Below are 17,083 nucleotides of genomic sequence, written 5' to 3'. Positions count from 1 at the left end.
GAACAGGCCATCAGTGGTGGATGAAGAGGCTGATGGGACCGGTTGGCACTATGTCAGGCAAGGCAGTGGCACCTGATAGGCAACGGCCTGCGTTGGCGCACAAGGGACTTTCCCTTTCCAGCTACAACAACAAATGCCACAAGCACAAAGCTTGAAGGAGAGTAAAACAAGTGCAGGTCCGGCTCTTTAAACTCTGCTCTTGCTCTGCGACCGACCGTGCGCATCAAAGAATGGTGTACTAGTACCTTGACTCATACCATGTGGCAGCGGCAGGCAACCAAAGTACTCCAAGACTATTGGTGGGGTAGCATGAGGCTGTACCACTCGGACAAGGCAAACAGCGGCCACAAGGAGCCAGCTGCCTGGTCGTTCCATCGCGCCGGTCATAGTCGAGGACCCCAACAGAACCCTTCGGGTAGAACAGTATTGGCCTACTGACCGCATATGACTCCCACTGTACCCTACACCTCTAGGCCACAACTTCTAGGGAGTGACAAAGGGTAACGGAGGAAGTTGAAGTTGAGTTGGGTTGCTTCGTCAGATGACGATGGAGCCGTCCGCGAGCAGGCACACCATACTAGGCCTAAATCAGGTTAGAGAGCCACGAGGGCCTGTTGAGACGCGTCGGCAACTCCCACTTAACGCGTCCGACCGTTAATTACTAGACTGTGGGGAACAAAGGTATCAGTGCTTGTGTGCTGGCTCGACAAACGAACCTGTGGACAACCATTGCTGCTTCCTTCGCTTAACATTGACTCACTCATCCCGAAACTATGCCTCGTCAACTCAAGCGCCGCTCCGACGCCATATCCCGTACCCAACACGACTCGGCAGAATCCGAGGACGAAGCACCCCAACGCGCGCAACGACGTCAGCGCCAGCGCCAGCGCTCGTCTTCCTCAGAACAAGAACAACCACAGCGCACTCAACAGGGAACCCAACGCCACGAACAATCCTCCTCGCTTGGAGAAGACTCCGATGCTTCATCCTCACCTGGGGCCCCACGCGGCCACTCCGCCGAAAACGTGCTCATCAAGAAACTCGTCCGCCTGGCCCTCGCGACAGAATACAGCCGCACTCCTTTACGAAGAAGCGACATCAGCGCCAAGATCCTCAAAGACGCCAACTCTTCCACAAGCGGCATCAGCCGGGCCTCGTTCCAGAAGATCTTCGAAGGCGCGCAGAAAGTCCTGCAAGATACATTCGGCATGCAACTCACCGAACTGCCCTCTCGAGAAAAGACAAGTCTAAAAGAGCGGAGGACGCAAGCCACGCAGACCAAAGTGTCGAGTAGCAGCGCTTCCACCAAATCGTGGGTCCTGGTGTCTACATTGCCGGACGAACTCAAGACGAACCGGCTCCTCATGCAGCCCAGTTTGGCGCCCAGTGTCGAAACCGAGGCGCAATATACGGCGCTGTATACGTTCATTTTGAGCCTGATTTTCCTGAACGCGTCGAGCATCACGGACCAGAAGCTGGAGCGGTATCTCAAGCGGGTGAATGCCGAGACGTACACGCCCGTGGGGAGTAAAGAGAAGTTATTGCAGCGGATGATGAAGGAAGGATACATTGATAAAAGAAGGGACACGAGTTCTGGGGAGGAAGTCATCGAGTGGGTTCCTGGGCCGAGGGGGAAGGTTGAGGTCGGCGTACAGGGCGTGATGGGCCTGGTGAGGACCGTGTATGGACACGGGGCTGTGGAATTGTCGAGAGACACGACCGGTGGGAGACGGCGTGATGGGGCCGGTGGTGAAGACGAGGAAGCCGAAGATGATGTAGAGCCTGGCCGCCTCGTGAAAATCGAGGAAGATGAGCTCAACGCCAGGTTATCGCGGAGTTTGGGTATCAAGGTCAATGGCGACGGTGGAGGCGAGAGGAGGAGGGATCAACACGACGGAGAGGACGGTGAGCAACAAGACGAAGAACAGGACGGTGGTCAACCTGGACCTTCGAGACGAGCCGTGCAGAGAACTCGACCACCAACCACTGTTGGGAGAAATCAAGGTCGCAGTCGTGGTGGAGGCAGACCAAATGCACGCGACGAGGATGAGAATGGTAGTGGTTGAACATGGACGGAGAGAGGGGGAGAGCAGCAGGACGAAGAACCGGACTAAAATTAACCTGGACCTTGGAGACGAGCCGTGCAAAGAACTCGAGCACCAACCACTGGTGGGACAAATCAAGGTCGAAGCCGGAGACGAAATGCACGGGACGAGGACGAAAATGATAGTGGTTGAACTTGAACATGGACAGAGAGGGAGGCAGAGGGAAAGGCACACGCCATGTCTATTGCGTTTGTCTATCCTGATCCTGTTGTCCAGTGGTTGACCCAGCCAGTGTGCATTTAAGAACATGAAAGTGGAATGTCTGTTCCCTAGCATGTCTCCGACGCCGTATCGCTATGCTACGCCATGCCATGCCACCAACTCATCTTAGTCTCAGAAGGTGTTATGCATCGTTCGCCGGTATGAATGGCAGAGAGTGAGTCGCTTCGGTGAATCCCATCTGACGCCTTCAACGGGTCAAAGGGTGTGCGTGTGTGTGTGCATCGAGCAGGATGATCTTGTAGGGAGTCCTCGTCGATAGAGGCCGGTCTCTGGTGCACGAGTGCTGCGTGCTCGTCACCCCGTTCTGGTTGCGATGGAGCCGTGATGTTGGTTCCTGACTCCCGCTCCCGGGATACATGGTCGCCTCGGCTTAGTTCCTCTGTCGCTGTCTCCGTCTCCGCCTCATTCACTCCCGACAGGTCGACACACCTCAACCAAAAGGCGACCTCCCTCCACCAGTGCTGAATCTGAAGCCCCCTCCTCCACCACCAGCGCCTCCATTCATCATATTGAACAACATTTCCGGATCGATCTGCACACCGCCACCACCTCCAAAGCCTCCGCCCGGGAATCCGCCTCCCATCCCACCAAACCCGCCAGGAAACCCTCCCATCCCACCACCAGGGAATCCCATGCCCGGCTCCATTAGATCGGCGCCCGAGTCGTACATCTGCCGCTTCTGCGGATCAAGCAATGTCTCCTTCGCCTCCAAGCAATCTTTAAACTCCTCTTCCTTCTTCTTATCCCCCTGGGTCTTGTCCGGATGCAGCACCGCCGCTTTCTTCTTGTACGCCCGCTCGATATCCTTGTCCCCGGCGTCTTTATCGATGCCCAATATCTTGTAGTAATCCTTGCGCTTGGATTTCTTGAGCTCGAGCTCCGCATTTCGTAATTCCTTGGCGAGTTCGGCGTCTGACGCGTTTTCTTCAGCAAGCGCTTTCAAATCTTTGACCGCTTGTTCCCAGTCGCCGCTCTCACCGGTGGCTTTCGCACGGGTCCGTCGCGCTTTCATGTACGACGGGTCGAGTTTCAGCGCTTGATCACAGTCGGCTACTGCTTCATCGTATTCTTTGATTTTGATGCGGGCCATGGCGCGGTTGCCGAGGAGTTTTGCATTGGTGACTTTGTTAGTTGGGTCGATGGTAATGGCTTCGGTGTAGGCGGCCACGGCATCGGAGTACTTGCCACGCTTGAACATGTCGTTGGCCGCTGTGCGGGCTCGATCTAGCTTCTTCATAGTTCTTAATGAGTTTCGAGCTTCGGAGTTGTCTGGATCCAATGCGAGGGCTTGTCGGAAGTGATCTTCTGCTCGTTCGTAGTCGCTCTTTCCTTGCCGAGGTTTCTCGTCCTTGAGATAGAGTGCCCGACCAGCGAGTACGATTGCTACGGCGTCTTGCGGATTGTCGCGCATCAGGGACTGCGCAATCCCTGTGACCTCTCCCAGTGCATTGGCAGTTCCGACCTTCAGATTCGCCTTGGCCTTTAGGATCTGCCATCTTCTCGGTGTCGGGGTGCCGGCTCCTAGCGTCTTCGTGGCTTCGCCGATGCTCCAAAGTGCCATCTTGCCGTCTCCATCTTCCGCATCTATCTGCTTCTGAGCCATCTCGATGCATTGTAAGGCCTTACGCGCCGCCGCAGTGTCTGTAGCCGAAGCGTTCGGAATCTTCGCATATGTGTCGAGAGCATCTTGCGGTCGGCCTAACGAGGTGTAGACCCGGGCAAGACGGTGCAGGATTTTGTCGTTCCCGGGATCTATGTGGCTGGCTTGTAGGCAGTCATTCAGTGCGAGGTTGTATTTGTTCGCGGAGATGTAGGCGGCCGCTCTGTTCGACAAGTAGGTGGGATTCGACGGCTCTGCCTCAACCGCTTTTTGTATTTGTCAGCCAATGCGTGTTCTCGACGGGAGTCTGAAAATGTACATACCCTTTGTGTATTCCTGAATAGCCCGCTCGTAATCTTTCGCCTTGAAGAATTTGTTTCCTGCCGCCTTGCATGCCTCGGGATCGACCTTGGGCGCCGGAGGGACTCTGTGTGGAGGAGGGGTTGGACTGCGTTCATCAGGGTGACCGTTGACACCGTTCGCGACGGCGTCGTCACCGGATTGTTCCGGGAAAGCACCAGGCGCCTCTCTTGACGGGGTCGCAGGCTGGGATGCACCGGCGGCGCCACTGTTGGGTGCGGGAGCGTCATGGGGATTTGTGTCTGTGTCTCTGTCTAATGACATCCTGCCGGCCGACTCGGCCTCTTGTCTGGCCATCTGTGCCAGGTGTGCGCGGAGTTGTTCGGGAGGGAGATTCAATGGGTGGGTGTCGGAATCGTACTTGGATTTCTTCTTTTCCCTGTCCTGCTTCTTGGGAGATTTTGAGGGCGATTTTGACTTCGGCATTGATGGCGAGTAATTGGTCGTGCCTGCAGGTTGAGGTGGGGCTGAGGCAAGGGCAGGTCCTGCACGGCCTGAGCCTGTCGTACTGATAGCGGGAGCAAACTTAGCACGGCTTCCCGCACCGATCTCTGCTTCGGACTTATTCACAGCAGTGGCAGTGGCAGCGGCAGCCCGTGTCCCAGGCCTGGAATCCTCCGCTCTAAGGGAGCGCAGTAGGCTCCGAAGATTCTGCTCGGTCAGCGGCGCAGTAGTGGCAGAGGTCGCCCTGGATGCTTCCGCGGCGAATAACGGGAGAGGGGTTGTGTACGACTGCGAGCGAGTTGAGGGATTCAGTTTGCCGGCTGGAGAATTCGGACCTCGTCGTGGTGTTTCTGGACGCGGGTTTTGAGGACGGTGAGACTCGTCGTGCTGGTGGTCCCTCTCGTTGTTGTGGTTGCTGTCGTCCTGGATCTGCTGGTCTCTGTCGAAATCTCTAGAATTTTTCCAGCCTCTGGTGGGACTCGGCTGACGACCGGGACGTCTGGCGCTGCCCATCCCACGCGCTGCGTGGGCGTCGAGGCCATCCATAGGTGGAATAGGCGCACTTTGCCCCTGACGCTTCGGCTTTGAGCCTCCTGCACCCGCGACTGGTGGGCGTTCGTCCACAGCTATCTCCCCGAGTTTGGGCTGCTTCCTAGCGCTGCGGGCAGGAGAGATGTCGCGCGACGAAGGATAGGAAACAGAGTCTCTTGCTCTCTTGCTCATGACGGCGGCACTAATCACGACGTTGAGATGGCACCGAATGTGCCATGACACAGGCGATTGGTGAATGGCTCTGCTATGAGTCCAGGCATGGTGTTACGGTCCGGCACAAAAGTGGGCAGATGGTGATTCAGGAGGGAGGAAAACAATGAGCATGGTGCTGAGTGGAATCGTGTTGAAGATTGACCCTCACTTCATTATAGACTGAAACCCATTGCAATCAAAGCATCAGGTGTCTCTGTTACCAGACACCGTGTCCTTGTCCGTGTCATCACATCGGCACGTTGTGAATCCCAGCAAGCGGGACTGATTTCACGGACGAGAGGCCCAGCATTTGCTCGAGGTGGAACGTACAGGTCCATGATGTGGCCGTCGTTGATATTGTGGAGGATTAATTCCTACAGAATAGAATACATTTCCAACAGATCCACGCTCAGCGCGGCGATGGAACGCATGCGTCGAGTTCACTGCGCGTTGCTCTTGCACGTCCAGCTGCTCCCGCCCCCCTCCTCGGATATGGCTTTGCCACTGGCGTATAATCCCATGCCGCAAATGGCAGCACCCAATGTGAACATCAGGATATTGACAACAGTCAAGCAGGTCTTCCTCCATCCCCTGGTGTACTGCCCTTTGTTGAGGAACAACCAGAAGATGCCGGAGATGCCGTAGGTGAACCATGAGGCGAAAAGACTCGAGATCAGGGCGAGGAGATCGTTGAAATTGGGGATCGACTCAGCGATGATCCAGGCGACCACCCACAGTGTCAAGGTGATGGCCAGCCAGCTGCCCACGGCAAGAAGGGTCTTCTTGGACATGTGCTTCGTGCCTCGGAAAATGCGCACGTAGATGTACTTTGAAGCCACGTGGCCATATATGACACCCGCAATGATGATGGTCGGAATAGCCAAGCCCCAGGCGACTTTGCCAACAAGTGTTCCGGCTGTCCCCAGAGCGGGCGAATCAACTTCGTCGCCGCCATATGCGTAGACGACCATGGCAACAACGAAGTACATTCCCGTGTCAGTGACCTGCAGCAAGACCAGCGCCTTCGGAAAGTCATCGGGGTTCTTCATTTCCGAGATGAAACTGAAGAAGGCAACATGACCAGCGTAAGCAAAGACAATGTTGGTGACGCTGAGGAAGGCCGTCGCAAAGCTGGCTTGTTGTGTCGCTCTGAAGTGGCCTTGCGCGGGATCTCTGGCACCTGCGCCGGCCATGGTGACGATGACCGCGGTGGTGATACTCAAAAAGCTGGCGCATGACAGCCAGGAGACCTTCAGCAGGGTCCGAGGGATGTCAAATACCCAGAACAAAAGCAGGCCAACGATGCCCCATACAATTGTACAGGCAGCGCCGTTGGTCAGGGTGTTTAGGCAGATTGTCCACGTCAAAATGTGACTTGCCATGCTGAAGACGAGGAAGATCGTCTGGGCGGCGCCGAGGAACTCGCGGCCAAAGACGGCTGCGCGCGGTCCAAGAGGTTTGAACAGCACGTAGCCTGCGTCTGCCATGTTATGCACCTATACAGGCTCAGGGTAAGCATGTGGGGGAAGTGCTGCTGCAACTTGAGAGTGCTTACCCAGGGATGCGCAGCCTTGAACTGCCCGATGACATAGCCCGAGTAGGTGGCCACGACACCGAGACCGATAATCATGATGGCGCCGGGGACCATCCCAACAGTCGCGAGGACCGAGGGCAATGACAGGATACCCAGAGATATTGTCTCGGCGATCATGACTGGGGAGAAATCAGTGTCTTGTTATTGCGCAGGCGAGTTCTGGCTGGTAACATACTCATACTGCATTGCCTGGATCATCCCCAAGTCAAAGTTTGCTCCCTCCACTGAGTAGTCAGGGAGTACTTACCACCACTTCAAAGTCCGGTATTTGACGTCTCCTTCCTCTTCCTCATCTCCGAAGGGATCCGTCTCTTGATTGACACTCTGTCGTCGCCACGCACCGCCCAGTGATGAGCGCCTTTTCTCCTTCGATGGCTCGACATCGGGGTGTGCGTTACCTCGGGCAGCGGGGCCATCTAGAGGACCGGCGTGCTTCTCTGCATCTGGGCCAAAGGGATCCGATTCAGCGCGAAGCGTAGGCGATCTTGAGGCCATGTTTAACCTCACTGGAAAGCAGTCTGTAGTCGCTGATAATTGGCGCTGCGCTCACTGCTGCGCACGTCGAGGTCCTTGAAAACTCCCGCTGCTACTATCGAGGAGGTTGATAGGCAATACGTTGCGGTCAAGGGCCACATGGTATTTACTGCCTTCTTGCGTCTGTGCGACAGATGATGGCATGGTGCCTTCGACGTCATGGCGTGTCAAGGACAAGCCAGCTGATCGCCCCTCGTGTGGGTGGTCGGATCTAGCCTCGTCCGAGCCCGCGTTACTGGTAGAAAAGAGTTCCACACTGCCTGTGCCGTGTGGTCGTGCGAGTCATGCAGCAACAGAGAAGTGATCGACAGGTAATCGTCCAGGGAGTCAAGCTTGCGTTTGAGCTTGAACCAATTGCGACCGACAGAGAACCTTTTGCTTGTGTGGCATTGGGGAAAGAAGGAACCGCCCTCAAACCGAAGTTTAGCTTCGACCGACGTCAGCGCCTGTGGTTTGCGTCATAGAATGGGGGGAAACACCACCAAACACGACTCAACCGTCACAAGGATCGCGAATCCGCAATCCGTTGGCAGCGGTGAAAAACGTCTGTGCAGTGAATTGACTAAAAGAGATAAAACGGTACAATTGAATATGGATTACATGCTTGGTGGCCATGTCCATGTCTTGGGAATCGCGGCAAGTGACTCTCATTCGTGGTGTTGGGCGCGGCGCTCTGCTTAAGCCTTGCCGCGCCTTTGCCCAGTCCACTCCAAGCCCACGTGCCTTCCTTCCCAGAAAGATTTCTTTCCCGGGGCACTTTGATAATCGCCTGCGCTGGTTCCCTTGCCACGCTTGCTCAGACCTGCGACTGATAACAGAGCCCTTGCGAAAAGTGTCGAGCTCGTCTCACGTCCTACAGAGTAGCAGTTGCGGCAGTGCAACTCCGGAACAACTGACTGGCGTCGACTCAGTGGTGCACGAGGAAGTCGAGAAATGAGCGTAAAGATCGTATTGACAATCTAGGGACAATGCCATGTTAGGTACGGAGCAAGCAAGCTTGATACCGTGTCGGACAGCTGTTCAAATGACACGAACTGCTGCTGGTGGCCTCCAGCATCAAGATTACTCGTTGCATTACAATAGGTAAGATGCATCGTGAAAGCCCCCAGTCTCAGGTTCCTGCTCGATGGATTTCATATGCGAGACCAGGTCCCCAAAACTTCCCCGTAATCAATGGACGTATTGCATTCAACTGCAAGGCTCGAATCAAGTCCCAAGTCTTCTATGCCGATACCATCGCCCTCAAAGCCCTATAACGCCGAACATGGCGACGGCGATTTTTCTGGCCCAATAGGCACCTAGTAGATGAGAGGCAGTTTTTCTCGGAATATAGTCCCGTAGGTGCGGGCGATTTGCTTGGTGCCGCTGGCCTGTTTTCCACTCCATCGCAGAGCCGAAGATTAACCCTCTCTAGCCTGATGATCTCTTGAGAGGGAATTGAAAATCTACCTTGTGCGAAGTGCTGTACGATGGGGGGGCCCTTGGCTGGGATACAGGCCCAGGTTCCGACTTCTGGATAGGAGAAATATATCGCGCCGATTGTAGTGCAATCAGAGGAGCTGAGGAATGTGTCGACGAATTACTTGCCAACTACTTTTATCTGCATAGGACCGCTCAGAGAAACCAAATTCTCCTCGTGACAAAGCCTCAAGTGTTACTGTCCGCCTCTGTCGGTCTCTTGCCCGTGATAAACCAGCAGTACGTGTAAAGAAGTTTCGACCTGTCATTGAACTCTTTTCTCACATCCGCCAACAGGACGTGGACTTCCTCCTCCGTCCAGCCCAGAGCACGTGTGAGATACGCCAGTGTCACAGCTTCCAGAGCCTCATTCATCTGGACCTGAAGGTATGCCCCTATCTCACGCAGTCTGCGGTCCTTGGGCCACGCGCCTATCGGAGTCTGGGCACATTCATTTAGTGGGTGACGATACATATCGCGAGGCAAGGCACATTCGCACTCACCTTTATTCTCTGCGTCTGAATGCCCACAAAACCAGCTTCTTCGAGATGGGCCTCGAACCGAGACGCATAGTTGAGGCGTCGCCCGAATGCGACGCTAGCCTCGTCGACCAGTTTCTGCCATTTGACGATGGCCGATTCTTCTGGGAGGCCCTCGGGAAGCTGGGAGTAGAACCAGACTTCAAACTCCTGGAGCTCAATGTACCCGCCCGGCTCCATGGATGTCAGCGCCTGTCTGTACATCCTCGTCCAGTCTCCGATGCTGCCAGACATGCTGCGCTGGTGGATGTAATGGAACTTGCGACTCTGCGGGTAGTCCCACTGTTGCTCAAGGTCATCGATTATAAAGGTACAATTCGGGGCAGTCCTGGTGGAGCGCGGTCAGACACGCGCGGCGCGTTCATGATGACGGAAGGTGACAAGCTTACATATCTGGCTGAATGGGACTGAGATCAACAGCTGCAAGAAGGTATCATTACTCCGTTCGGTTTGAGGTTCAAGGGAATTACCTGTGACTTGGGCCTGTGGAAACTCGCTAAGTAAGGCATCAGCATAGACTCCCAAACATCAGTGCGCAATGGGAATCCTACTCCGCGAACTCCAGTGCCCAGATCCCAGTCCCGGTTCCGATATCCAGCACCCGCTGGGGAATATCGACTGGGGCGGTGTATAGCCGGCCGCCTTGCACGAGACGGAAAATATGATGCAGCATGTCAAGTCGCTCTTGTTCTTGTTCATCGTTGGGCTAAGACATGTTAGCACCCGTACTCTCAATAAGTTTCCCGAGAATCGCACAAAGACATAGGCGTTCTCGTTGGGCATTCGCTGGTATCTTCTACCATTCTGCGGCCCTTCGTCAGTGTCTCACGGGCCAAGTTCCTGTAGCTATATGACCTGCCTCGTATCTGCACGGCGATTAGTACTTTGGGCGTCTTTCGGGGGACGGAGACTTGCGTATAATTCAGCGCCGCCGAACGGAGCGTCGTGGTTATTGAAGAAACGTCGCTGATCACACGTCAGCTCAGTTGGTGCTGCGAGGACGTAGACATACCTTCCCTCATAGCCCGAGTCGGCTTCATCGAAGTCACCTTGCGCACCCTACTGGATCTTTAGCATTCGCCGTGAGTGACATGGTTGTGCGCGCACTCGCCTGGACATCAATGTGCGCGTCCCTCTCCATTGAAGCGAGTGCGCTGGAATCTAAAGGTGAGCGACAGCTGCGCAGATCACAGCCCAAGAGGATGGTGCCTCGATAGAAGAAGTTTTAAGCCCTCAGAAGTGGAATGGTCGAAATGGGTCCTGGCAACGACTGAACTTATGCGAAACTCTGATTGAGGAGGGGCTCGAGCTGTTGGACTGATGGGCGCGGGGAGCGACAAGCAAACATCCGTAGCCTGGCGCGAGGATCGGGCAGGCGTCGGGCCGGGGCACGACAGCTGCAGACGCCGCCTGCTGCGTTCTCGTTGCACCAATCTTGTATGGGGAGACTACGGAGTACTTAGACTTCCTTTCATGACGCCGTGCAGGAGGGTCGGCGGAGCGGACAAACTTTGTAGAATGTAACAGCAGGCGCGTGCCGAGTAGAGTGTCCAGGAATGGTCAGCCCGACTTGCCCTCACCTGGCTCCTCATTGCCTGGACCTTTCACCGTTAGCGAGGTTCGGCTGCGTGGAGTTTGCACCGCTCAACGCCCGCTTAGGCAGGCCGCTCTGAACGCTAGGCAGTTGCTCGCCTGGGGGATGTGCATTTGGAGGTCCACAAGGTCTCGACTTTGTACTGCGACCTGATATGTAAATGATTCCGCCCCCCCTCACCGCACCCACGCATCGCTGCAAACAATCTCGTCCTTTTGTCTCCCGTCATCACTATCCGAACACGCCGAGTCGCAGTCCACGGGCTGGAGGTAGCGGCGCCAGCGCAGCATAGCCATGATCTCCCTAGGAAGCCCGGGTGCCTCTCCCCTTGGGCTGATCTGCGTATTGGGCGCCCTGTTGGCAGTCACTTATCTTCTCGCCTTGGCGACCTGGCGGCTCTATCTGTGTCCTCAGGCGCACATCCCCGGGCCGACGTTGGCGAAGCTCACCTACTGGTACGAATTCTACTACGACGTCGTCCTCGGCGGTCAATACATCTGGAAAATCCGGACGCTTCACGAGCAATATGGACCGCTCCTGCGCATCAACCCCGAGGAAGTCCACATTGACGACGCCGACTTTTACGACCAGGTATACGCCGGCCCCACGCACAAACGGGACAAATGGACCTTTTTCACCAATTCAAGTGGTCTGCCGCAGTCGGCCTTCGGGACCCCAGACCACAATCTGCATCGCATGCGCAGGGCGGCAATGAATCCATACTTCTCCAAGGCCAAAGTGCGGGCCTTGCAACCGCGCATTCAGTCCATTCTGGACAATCTGATGACTCGGTTTCGCGAGTTCCAGGATTCCCGAGAGCCTATGACGGTGTCGCTGGCGTATGCCGCCCTTGCGAACGGTTGGTCCTTTGTACCACACCACCAAACCTGACGGGTACTGACGAGGCCGGACAGATATCGTCCAGGAATACGCATTTGCGCGCAGTGACAATCGGCTACTGGCTCATGACTTCGACCCAAGCTTCAAAGAGGCCGGCGAGGCGGGTGCCAAAATAGGGCACTTCGTCAAACAAATGCCGTGGGTGCTGACTCTGATGAAAGTACTGCCGGACTCGGTGCAGATCGCCCTGAACCCTGTCATGGCAAGCTACATCAAACTCAACAAGGTATGCTTCTCTCAAAGAGTAAAGCGGTATCAGACGCGCCGTACAGCGCCTTTATTGACGCAGCACTCGTGAACAGGACGTTATCCGCCATGTTTCCGAGATCCACGCCCACCGCGGCAACCCCGACAGCAAATACAATGCCCAAATGACCGTCTTCCACGCCATCCTGCAGGGCGACTTGCCCGAGAAGGAGAAGTCCCCGGACCGCCTCTGGCAAGACGGCCAGGTCGTCGTCATCGCCGGCACCCTGACCACCGCGGCAGCCCTCTCGGAAATCACATACCAACTGCTCCAGCAGCCGAACGAACTGCGCAGACTCAAGAAAGAGCTCGCAGACGCCATCGCCGACCCGACGGTGCCCCTCGACGCAGTCAAGCTCGAGCAGCTGCCGTACTTGTCAGCGGTCATCAAGGAAGGTCTTCGTCTGAGCAGCGGCATCAGCACGCGCCTGCAGCGCATCGCCACGGACGAAACGCTCATCTACACGGCCAAGGCGCGATCCAAAGACAAGGACAGCAAGAAACCCAGCACTGTCGCCAAGCAATACGAGTACGTGCTCCCGCCGGGCATCCCGCTGTCCATGACGGGCCTGCTCATCCACCACTCCCCGACCTACTTCGACGATCCCATGACGTTCCGCCCCCAGCGCTGGATCGATGACCCGAGCCTCGAGAGTTACCTCGTGCCCTTCTCGCGCGGCACCCGCGCCTGCGTGGGCCTCAACCTGGCGTACGCCGAGCTGTATGCCACGGTGGCGACCGTGTTCAGTCAGTACGGGAGCCGCGAGGTGCGTTTCCCCCAGGACAGAGGATTTCTCGAGCTGTATAATACGAGCTACAAGGATATCGAGATCATAGGTGACGGGGTCACGCCGCTGTATCGCCCCGACAGCAAGGGCGTCAGGATCACGGTTCATAGAGTGTGACCCCCGACGTTTCTTCCTGCAATTAACTAGCTCCTCCTGAACCTGAATGGCCTTGATATGTACATATTTCTGGGCGTCGGAGTCCCAGCGAACGGAGCGCGTGATACTTAGGCCTGCTTGCCTACTAACTAGGTAGGAGGTATGTCTATACAGCTGTCTGTCAGTAATCGGGACGATATGGTACGCTTTGGAAACTCCATGTTATGAGGTCCACCTCCTCGCCCCGATAATATTACGCATGTTTCAATTACATGTATCACCCGGCGCACGAAACATACCAGTATAATTGCGTTACGGTTTTCGGTATTGGCTTCACGGTCCTCGGTATTGGCTTCACGGTCCTCGGTATTGGCTTCACGGTCCTCGGCGCTTCTTTCTTCCCGAGCAAGAAAATCCTTCCTAATATGGATAATTAATATCATTACGGGACATCGCCAAGTTAATCACTCAGGGCATAATTCAAGTTTATGTACATCCCACACCACCGACCCTGGATCAGCCATCCACTTTACTCCATCTCGACGGGTCCGGTTTGTCGCAACGACGGATACGACCCCTGCACTGGATCGGCATCCTTCTCGACAGGTTCGTGCGGCTCGGGATTGACGGTCGCTGTAGGTCCCTCCTTCGCGGCGGGCATCTCCACGGCTTGGTAACCCCCTGCCAGCTCCGCCGCGCGGTGCGAGGCAGCAGTGCTATAAGACGGCAGGGAATCCTTCTCGGGGATGTCGGGACGTAGTTCTTGGCTTTTGCCCTGCTGCTGCTGGCGACGACGACGGAGACAGAAGAAAACTCCAGCAGTGACGACTAGCACGCCAGCGACCGCTGCTATGGCGATCCCTGCGATCGCGCCACCAGATACCCCGTTGTCTCCGTTGCTGTCTGGGCTTGGCGTGGTGGTAGCTGTGATCGATGGTATTGTGCTGTTACTCGGAGTAGTAGCCGCCTGTCTTGTGATGAAGAGGTTGCTCAGGCCTGTCTGATCCCACCCTTTGTCCGGCTCGAGTTTTGTGGCGTTACCCAACGGCCTAGGATGATTGATTGTTAGTCGTTGAAGCTTTGCTTTGTAGGGTAGCTTCAGAACTCACCCTCCACCGATCACCTTGATGACTTGCTCGGGCACTTCGTAAGCCGGGGCCGCGACGTCGTAAACGCTACTCCACCCAATGGTGCTCAGGTCAAGCACAGCCAAGCTCTTCTGTTCCCAATCGCAGTCAGAGGAGATGTTGCTGCTCTTGCCACCACCGCCTACGGTGATCATTTGCCTTGGGGGGATAAAGTGACATGTGACGCTCCATCGTGCGTCTTGGCCCGTAAAGACCTTGACCCAAGTAAAGGACGGTAGGCTGAGTACGTAGATGTCGTCAAAGATTGTGCCATTGCTTGTTCCGCCGTACAGGTAGATGCTGGTGCTGCTGTTGTCTTGCGAAGGCGCAGCCACCAAGCAAAAGTCGACCCTGGCGTCAGGAATGTCGCCCGTTGCCTTCTGTTCGTACCATAGATTGTTGCCACTTCCAGCCTGACCGGTAAGGTCCATGGAATGGATGTCGAAAATCTTGATCTCGTCCATGGGGATGTAGCCCGTGGTTTGGGTCTGTCCACCAATAAGCAAGAGCACGCCGGTATTGCCAAAGTTGTCGACGTATACGAGGCCTCCTCCTTGGCGATTGGTCTGAATGCCGCTCAAGCCCGTTATATTCTTGATGGTGTTGGTTTGTGTCTCTATCACCACCATGCCAGTGACACCAACAGTACCGTTGCCGAGGAACTGAGTGCTGTTTGCTGTACCGTCGTCGACCTGTCCACCAACGTAAAAGGCTAGGCCTTGGTCCGGAGCTTCAGCACTGGCCCCCCAAGACGGTATTGTGTCCAAGACCCTAGACGTGTCGACAGCGGTCCAAATATCCCCTGGCATATCGTAGGTCCATATGCCGTACCGCGTGTCTGGAGGAATCAAGAAATTGGGAAATGACTGGTTGAAGTCGGAAGTTGTACCGCCGAACATGGTCAGCGACGGGGAGTCGTTCAATCCGCCAAAGAGAGCACCATCGTGGACGTTTACCGGCCATTGCATGCCGGCAACGCTGCCACTTTCGTGTCTGGCATTCTGGGAGATGGATACATTCGTCTTCCAGTCCCATGATGCGGTCATGTCGACCGAGATGAGGTTCTCGTCTTAGAGAGCAAGGTCAGCTACAGGACGCTTGCCAGGCTTCCACCGAACTCACTGATGCCGGTAGTAATCGTGTTGAAATCCTGTTGCCCGTTCGCACCAAAGTCGACGTAAGTCTCGATACCGCCATTGATATAGAGCGTCCCATTTTTATACACCGAGCTATGTCCAATTCTCCTGCAAAAGTTCTTCACCGGATCAAGCGCAACACCAGCCTGCACAAGATCGATTTGAGTCAACGCCAGAAGACCGAGAACACCAAATCGATGGCTGAGCGAATGTGAAAATGAATCCATTTCGACAGCCTGCTGTCTATATCAACAAGTATCGTGCATGCAACAACGGGTGGTCGTGACCAAGAACGTGATTGTCGTCAGGGAATAATATCGGGCCGCACAAAGGAAAAGACACGAGAACAATCAAAGAGGCGGTTCAGAGTCGCCGGTACCCGTTTGAGTAGTAATAGGAACAGATCACCTCGTCGATCCTTTCATTTCCCGTTAGCCCTAGGGTGGCTAGGAGCGATGGATGAACGAGGTCTGACGAGGCTAGCCCGGACCGGCCGCGCAATTCGCCGTTGGTCCTCGAGTGGTTTATGAGGCGCAGTCGGCAACGGCGACTTGGTAAGCAGGAATTCATGGTGCACTTCAATTCAAAGATTCGCCTGTCTCAAGCAAGCAGCACAGCCGGTGTTCTGGATCAGCTATTTTCAAAACGCAGAAGTGCTCATAGCCTGTCTGTGGGTTGGGTCGACGAGTCAGCACGAGTGTGTACCCAGATACCGCTGTGATTAAGCTCTAGCAGCCTCGAGGTCACTCGGGGCTAGCGGGCGGCAGGAGACCTCCAAGAGTCGGTGGCATCGAATGTTTTGTAAACCTTCTGTGCGACTATGTGTGCAGCTGAGGGGGTTGCGGCACCCAATACGCAGATGTTTGCGGTGGACGCGATAATACGGTGAGCGAATACGGACATGGTTCGAGGCAGCCGAGATGACATTCTTGTGGCGCCGACGACCACGCCTCCGGTGTTCTGAATTGTTGCAGGGCATTTGTTTCAGGGCATGAGCGAATCGGAAGAAGAGCTACATTTGCAAGAAGCGGAAAGGTGGTGGAGGGCAGCCCCGAAGGATGATGGGAGAGGCGGATGTGTTTCAAGTCCACCGATGACAGGTAGCTCACGTGACTGATATATCACGTGATTGCGCATCGGCCGCCAAGCCACAGGTCCGAAATTCACGAGCCACTCAGCGGCAGCGCCCGATGTTTTGTTGACATGGTACGTCACACACTCACACAGCCCGAAAAAGACGAAGCTTCTCCGCCAAACGGTCAGTAGGTGAGCTGACGTCCACAAATCCACCAGCAAGCGAGACCGTTGGGTTACTCCTTCTCAGATCTCCTCTTTCACATTCGACATTTTGGCCTGCGCTGGTCCTGAGCTATCACGTTCTGAGCGCCTCTGAGATGGCCGTCCCTCGACGCCGCTCCGCTCGGTTGAGCGCTGCACAACAGGAGGTAATGTTTTTCCAGCTCGCCGGGAGGGACTCTCCTCAGCCGATTGCAAATAGCTTGATCTCTTGACTCGAGACTAACATGGCTCTCGCAGCGTGCTTCACCCCGTAAAGCTACATCCGCAATACAACTCGAGTCTCTCGTCGAAAGAGAC

General features: G+C 55.5%; 6 protein-coding genes across 6 annotated transcripts; 2 read left to right on the top strand and 4 right to left on the bottom strand.

The window, feature by feature from the left end:
• Window positions 1-773: 773 nt before the first annotated feature.
• On the top strand, window positions 774-2,066 carry A1O7_00630 (uncharacterized protein; the record flags this gene model as incomplete). The annotated part of the gene is made up of 1 exon (XM_007754671.1): window positions 774-2,066. The coding sequence occupies one exon, from the start codon at window positions 774-776 to the stop codon at window positions 2,064-2,066; it is 1,293 nt and encodes a 430-aa protein (XP_007752861.1).
• Window positions 2,067-2,757: 691 nt separating this feature from the next.
• On the bottom strand, window positions 2,758-5,454 carry A1O7_00629 (uncharacterized protein; the record flags this gene model as incomplete). The annotated part of the gene is made up of 2 exons (XM_007754670.1): window positions 2,758-4,193; window positions 4,251-5,454. 2 exons carry the CDS (start codon window positions 5,452-5,454, stop codon window positions 2,758-2,760), a joined length of 2,640 nt encoding a protein of 879 aa, XP_007752860.1.
• A 461-nt stretch (window positions 5,455-5,915) lies between these two features.
• Window positions 5,916-7,564, bottom strand: A1O7_00628 (uncharacterized protein; the record flags this gene model as incomplete). Its single annotated transcript, XM_007754669.1, has 4 exons — window positions 5,916-6,971; window positions 7,031-7,188; window positions 7,245-7,258; window positions 7,317-7,564. The coding sequence occupies 4 exons, from the start codon at window positions 7,562-7,564 to the stop codon at window positions 5,916-5,918; spliced, it is 1,476 nt and encodes a 491-aa protein (XP_007752859.1).
• A 1,686-nt stretch (window positions 7,565-9,250) lies between these two features.
• Window positions 9,251-10,719, bottom strand: A1O7_00627 (uncharacterized protein; the record flags this gene model as incomplete). The annotated part of the gene is made up of 9 exons (XM_007754668.1): window positions 9,251-9,502; window positions 9,565-9,928; window positions 9,990-10,020; window positions 10,071-10,096; window positions 10,152-10,306; window positions 10,357-10,404; window positions 10,485-10,566; window positions 10,613-10,659; window positions 10,708-10,719. 9 exons carry the CDS (start codon window positions 10,717-10,719, stop codon window positions 9,251-9,253), a joined length of 1,017 nt encoding a protein of 338 aa, XP_007752858.1.
• A 769-nt stretch (window positions 10,720-11,488) lies between these two features.
• Window positions 11,489-13,245, top strand: A1O7_00626 (uncharacterized protein; the record flags this gene model as incomplete). Its single annotated transcript, XM_007754667.1, has 3 exons — window positions 11,489-12,053; window positions 12,109-12,320; window positions 12,397-13,245. The coding sequence occupies 3 exons, from the start codon at window positions 11,489-11,491 to the stop codon at window positions 13,243-13,245; spliced, it is 1,626 nt and encodes a 541-aa protein (XP_007752857.1).
• Window positions 13,246-13,753: 508 nt separating this feature from the next.
• A1O7_00625 (uncharacterized protein) lies at window positions 13,754-15,714 on the bottom strand (the record flags this gene model as incomplete). Its single annotated transcript, XM_007754666.1, has 3 exons — window positions 13,754-14,273; window positions 14,334-15,420; window positions 15,474-15,714. 3 exons carry the CDS (start codon window positions 15,712-15,714, stop codon window positions 13,754-13,756), a joined length of 1,848 nt encoding a protein of 615 aa, XP_007752856.1.
• Window positions 15,715-17,083: the final 1,369 nt, after the last annotated feature.

The sequence above is a fragment of the Cladophialophora yegresii genome (assembly GCF_000585515.1).
Source record: "Cladophialophora yegresii CBS 114405 chromosome Unknown aczIN-supercont1.1, whole genome shotgun sequence".
Classification (NCBI taxonomy): domain Eukaryota; kingdom Fungi; phylum Ascomycota; class Eurotiomycetes; order Chaetothyriales; family Herpotrichiellaceae; genus Cladophialophora; species Cladophialophora yegresii.
The sequence above is the reverse complement of the archived record's forward strand: the minus strand, read 5'-3'. Positions and strand labels throughout refer to the sequence as shown.